General features: G+C 38.4%; 1 protein-coding gene across 1 annotated transcript in view; it reads right to left on the minus strand.

Annotated features, from left to right (window-relative positions):
- LOC102839491 (transmembrane and coiled-coil domain-containing protein 5B-like) overlaps window positions 1–5,957 on the minus strand; it is a 28,116-nt gene that overhangs the window by 1,044 nt on the left and 21,115 nt on the right. The window contains exons 9-10 of the mRNA XM_006831809.1: window positions 856–931; window positions 462–505 (exon numbers count right to left, since the gene is read on the minus strand). Coding sequence (XP_006831872.1) covers window positions 462–505; window positions 856–931 — 120 coding nt within the window. The remainder of the gene's footprint in view (window positions 1–461; window positions 506–855; window positions 932–5,957) is intronic.

Raw genomic sequence — 5,957 nt, forward strand, 5'->3', positions numbered from 1 at the left:
TGTGAGTGTGTGTGTGAGTGTGTGAGTGTGAGTGTGTGTGTGTGTGAGTGTGTGTGAGAGTGTGAGTGTGTGTGAGTGTGTGTGTGAGTGTGTGTGTGAGTGTGTGTGTGAGTGTGTGAGTGTGTGAGTGTGTGTGTGAGTGTGTGTGAGTGTGAGTGTGTGTGAGTGTGTGTGAGTGTGTGTGTGAGTGAGTGAGAATGTGAGTGTGAGTGTGTGTGAGTGTGTGTGAGTGTGTGTGTGAGTGTGTGTGAGTGTGAGTGTGTGTGTGAGTGTGTGTGTGAGTGTGTGAGTGTGTGTGAGTGTGTGTGTGTGTGTGTGAGTGTGTGTGTGTGTGCTACCTGATGTTTTCTGAGTGGTGGGTGTGTTTATTATTGTTCCATCTGCCTTTTTGTAGAAGGTCACCTGCTTCTAATGAATGAATGTAGTATAAACTACATAGAAGTCAAGATTATACCACTTACCTGTACCAAAAGACCCTCCTCTGTTTCTTAATGATTGTCTTCTCCTGTGGAAAGTAAAAAAAAGCTAAAACTCAGCCTGTCCATGTTCTCATAGCACAGGCAGAACTTGTGAGGGCCTCATAGCTGAGCTTCCTCATCTATATACAATATAGCAGGGTGGTCAAGAGCACAGAACTTGGATTCTGGCTGCCTAGGTTTGAATCCTGCTGTACCACTTCCTAACTACAGTGATGTGAAGCAATGTATGGAGGCTTATTATTTCTTTCCTAACCTTAGAGTTATTATAAGGGTTAAAAGATTGGGGGGAGGGTAGTGACAAGATGAGAAGATAAGCAAAAATGAAGGGGAAAGTAGGAGTAGAGGAAAATCCCAAACTGGGGCAGGGTAGTCTTACCATGTTGTTTTGAATGGTCTCTACCAAAATTGCCCCAGGTTTCACTATTTGTGAAGAGTTGTTCTGGACTTTAGATCTAGATTTAAAAAAAAAACTGTTAGCACCAAGGACTATGAAACATAATTTGAGGGGCTAATGAAAAGTACTTTTCTGAGTCCTGTAACAGCTATGATTTATTGCCTAAATTTTTTACAAAATTGACAATGTTCAACATTCAAAATTCAAAATTGCTCAACATGCAAAAAGTTCTTAAGATGTAAACCATTCTCAACTGGAAAGTGGTGAAACCACTGTGGAAAACAGTATGGTGCTTCCTTAAAAAGTTGTAAATAGAAGTACCATATGGCCCAGCAATCCCCCTAGTTAGTATGTATACATTCCAGAGGAATAAGAGCCACAACATGAATAGATATATCTACATTCATCCTGGTGTGGTACTGTAGGATGAGCACTGGACAGGCAACTACAAGGCCAGTAATTCAAACCCACCAGCTGCTCCTTGGAAACCCTATACAGGGTTGCTATGAGTCAGAACTGACTAGACAGCACTTGACAACAACAACAAATATTGATTCCATCACTATTCACAATAGCAAAAAGATAAATGCTCCTCAATGGAAGAACAGGTAAACAATTTATGGTACATACATACAGTGGAATACTATGCAACATTAAAGAATAAAGATGAACGTGTGAAATGCCTCATAGCATGGATAAACCAAAAAGACATTGTGCTGAGTGAAGTGAGTCAATCACAAAAGGACAAATATTGAATAAGACTATTTTTGTAAAAAGAGAAGAAAAGATTTTCACACTAAAAAAAAGATCAGTCCTGATATAGCCCAGATGGTGGATACTAACTTTAAAGTCTTGGCAGCTGAAATCTCAGAGAAGGTTCCCTAGTTGGGCTACTCACAGACTACTCTGAACACACAGGATTTGGGATTTAGCTAGAGATTTGGTGAAAAGGTTAGACACAGAGTTTTGAACTTCCCATCTCTGACTTTCAGTGTTCTTTCCAGCAGCTTTGGCTGCCCCAAACTCTGCCTTCTGTTTTTTAATCCCAGTTTTCTAACTGATTTTTCACTGTACCTCATAGCACAAAGTTTGGCCTGGACAGGCTAAACAAGATAAAGATGGGGAAATCTCACCCTTCTTCCCACTATGAACTTCTTTCCAGAATCTGCCCACTTTTATTAACTCTCTTAATGTTTCTGATTATTGTTTGTGCATTTGATTTGTTGTTTTTGTTGTCCAGATTAGACCTGGCTGGAACATCAGATCCAGGAAAATCGTAAACTTTTTGAGAAAATTTCTGTTTGCGTTCATCACGTAAAAGAGACGCCGGGGTCTGTTCTTATAAATTCTGGATGGAGCAGCTTCTATCAAACTACCCCACCTCCAAAAGCAACTATAAAAAATAGACAAAGTTTTAATTCACTGGAGAACAGTCAAAACTTGAGAGAGTAAAATCCCTGAGAAATAAAGCACACTGAAGTGAGTGAGCACTTCATTCATCCAGACTTTTCCTAGAAGGCATTTGCCAATGTTTGGTGCAAGGAAATAGAGTCTAAGCTGCAAGTAGCAGCATTCAATGGGTTGAGAAAATAGAATTCGGAATTCAGGATGATCAAATATGCCATGCCTCAAGGGAAATAACAAAAGAGGAGGAAACCATAGAGACATATGTGTAAATGCCTGCAAGGAATTTCTCTTTGAGGTAATATCTGTCTCGGACATTGTACATGCCTACATCAAGATTCTTAAACACCCATTATCGCCATATCTAACTAGTAGAATACTAAAATCTGAAGCTACTGCAATAAAGCAAGGAAAAAAAAAGTATAAATATTGAAAAACAAGAGACAACTTCCATTGTGTTTGTTGTCTAGATAAAACTCTAAAAAAATCTTCAAATTATTACAATAAGTGAATGTAGCAAGGTTAGGAAGACCAGTTAATGACGCTATTCACATCATGCACCAACCATTAAAGCCAGCGATAATGAAATTAAAGAATTCTACCAACTTCTTCATTCTGAAATTGATCAAACATGCAATCAAGATGTATTGCTAATTACCGGCTATTGGAATGCAAAGATTAGAAACAAAGACAAAGGGTTTATAGATGCAAAATACTACATTGGTGATACAAAGGATGCTGGAAATCTAATGATAGAATTTTGCAAGACCAATGACTTCATTACAAATACCTTTTTAAACAACGTAAAAGACAGTTATACACATGGGTCTTATCAGATGCAATACAACAAAATCAAATTGACTACATCTGTGGAAAGATATGGAGCTTTGTTCCATTGTTGTTGTTGTTGTTGTTAGGCGCCATCGAGTCAGTACTGACACATAGTGACCCTATGCACAACAAAATGAAACATTGCCCAGTCCTGGGCTAATCTCACAATTGTTGCCACACTTGAGCCCATTGATGCTGCCACTTTGCCATTCCATCTTGCTGGGGGCCTTCCTCTTTATCTCTGACCTCCCACCTTACCAAACATGAAATCCTTCTCTGGTGACTGGTCCCTCCTGACAATATGTTCAAAGTCTGAGAGACGAAGTTTGGCCATCGTGGCCTCCAAGGGGCACTCTGGCTGCACTTCTTCCAATACAGATATGTTTGTTCTTTTGGCAACCCATGGCACTTTCAATATTCTCCTCCAATATCATCAGTAAAAACAAGGCTGGGCAGACTGTGGAACAGACCCATCAATGGCTTATGTGCAAGCTCAGACTGCAGCTGAAGAAAATTGAAACAGTTTATGAGAGTCAAAATATGACTTTGAACATATTCCACCTGAAATTAGAGATCATCTTAAGAAACAATTTGATGAATTCAACACTAATGACCAAAGACCAGAAGAGTTGTAGGATGACATCAAGAAAAATCATACAGGAAGAAAGCAAAAGGTCATTAAGAAGTCAAGAAAGAAGGAAAAGACCAAAATAGATACCAGAAAAATCTTGCTCTTCAGAATAGAGATGTTAAAACAAATGGAAGAAATGAGGAGATCAAAAGCTGCACAAAAAATTTCAAAGGGCCTAGAAGACAGAGTCAAACAGTAAAATGAAATGTGCAAAGACCTGGAGTTAGAACAACAAAAGGGAAGAACACCTGGTCAACTGATTGAAAAAGATCCAGATGTATGCCCATTCCATAGAGAGTGAACAAATGATACATGGAAATCATTGAACAATATCATTAGGATCAAGTGCAATAAAATTTTGCTAAAAATAATTCAAAAATTGTTGCAACAATACAATGACAGGGAACTGCCTTTGTATTTGTATTCAAGTAGGATTCAGATAAGGACATGGAATGAGGGCTATCACTGCTGATGGATCTTAGCAGAAAGCAGAGAATACCAGAAAGATCTCTACTTGTACTTTATTGACTATGCAAAAGCTTTCAACTGTGTGGATCAACACAAACTATGGACAACATTGCAGAGAATGAGTATTCTGAAACACTTTATTGTTCTCATGAGGAACCTGTATGTAGATCAAGAGGCAGTTGTTCGGACAGAACAAAGGGACATTAAATGGTTTAAAATCAGGAAAGGTATGTGACAGGGTTATATTATTTCACCATACTTAAATTCAGTCTGTATGCAGAACAAATAATCTGAGAAGCTGTATTATATGAAGAAGAATGTGACATCAGGATTGGAGGAAGATTCATTAACAACCTGGATGTGCTGAAAGAGAAGAGGACTTGAAATAAGTACTGATGAATATCAAAGCCATCACAGCCTTCAGTATGGGTTGTACCTCAATGTAAAGAAACAAAAGTCTTCACCACTAGACTAATACATTACACCATGATTAATGGAGAAAAGATTAGCGTTGTCAAAGACTTCATTTTGTTTGAGTCCACATGGAAGCAGCATTCAAGAAATAAAGTAATGTATTGCATTAGACAAACCTGCTGTACAAGACATCTTTAAAGAAGACATCTTTAAAAAGTTGAAGAGTAAAAATGTCAGTTGGAAGACTAAGGGGCATCTGACCAAAGCCATGGTATTTTCAAACATCTCATATGCATGTGAAAGTTGAATACTGAATAAGGAGGACCATAGAAGAATGGATGCTCTTGAATTACGGTGTTGGAGAAAAATATTAAAAGTACCATGGACTTCCAGAAGAACAAATAAATCTGTGTTGGAAGTAGTATGGTCAGAATGTTCCTTAGAAGCCAGAATGGTCAGATTTCATCTCCCACACTTTGGACATATTATCAAAAAGGATCAGTCCATGGAGAAGGACATCATGTTTGGTAAAATGGAGGGCCAGCAAAAAAGAGGAAGACGCTGAATGAGATGGGATAAAGCACCAAGCACCAGGCTGCAAGGTCAGTTCTAACTACAAGGTCAGAGGTTCAAACTCACCAGCTGCTCCTTGGAAACTATACAGGGTCACTGTGAGTCGGAACCAACTCAACAGCACTTAACAATAGTACATATATCTAACTAAGGAGCCTATCAAGAAAAATATAAGGCACTCTCACAAATCAGAGTTCTGGTGTGGTGGTATAAGATAAGTACTAGACTGCAAGGTAAGTTTGAATCACAAGGTTGGAGGTTCAAACTCACCAGTCACTCCTTGGAAACCCTATACAGGGTCACTGTGATTCAGAACCCACTGAGTGGCATTTAGCAAAAACAATACATTTCAGTAAAAAAAAAAAAACTAGTCTCCCAAATCTAGGCAAAAGACATCTTAGGAAAGAAGATATCCAAATTTCCAATAAGCATTTGAAAATATCTACAATGTCATTAATAATCAGTGAAATACATTGTGAAAATAAGTTAGATTATAAGTACACCACTCCAGAATGACTAATAATAATAATAATAAAAGAAGTAGAATAACTAGAACAGTCATACATTACTCATGGGAGGGACATTGGTACAGTCATTCTCGAAAACTATTCAGTTTTAACTTAAAAAGGAGCCCTGGTGGTGTTGTAGAAAAGCATTGGATTGCTAAGCACAAGGTTGGTGGATCAAACCCACCCATGACTACTTGGGAGAAAGATGAGACTGTCTGCTCCCATAAAGATCTACAGTCTTAGAAACCTGCATA

Source organism: Chrysochloris asiatica, unplaced genomic scaffold (assembly GCF_000296735.1).
Source record: "Chrysochloris asiatica unplaced genomic scaffold, ChrAsi1.0 scaffold00004, whole genome shotgun sequence".
Classification (NCBI taxonomy): Eukaryota; Metazoa; Chordata; class Mammalia; order Afrosoricida; family Chrysochloridae; genus Chrysochloris; species Chrysochloris asiatica.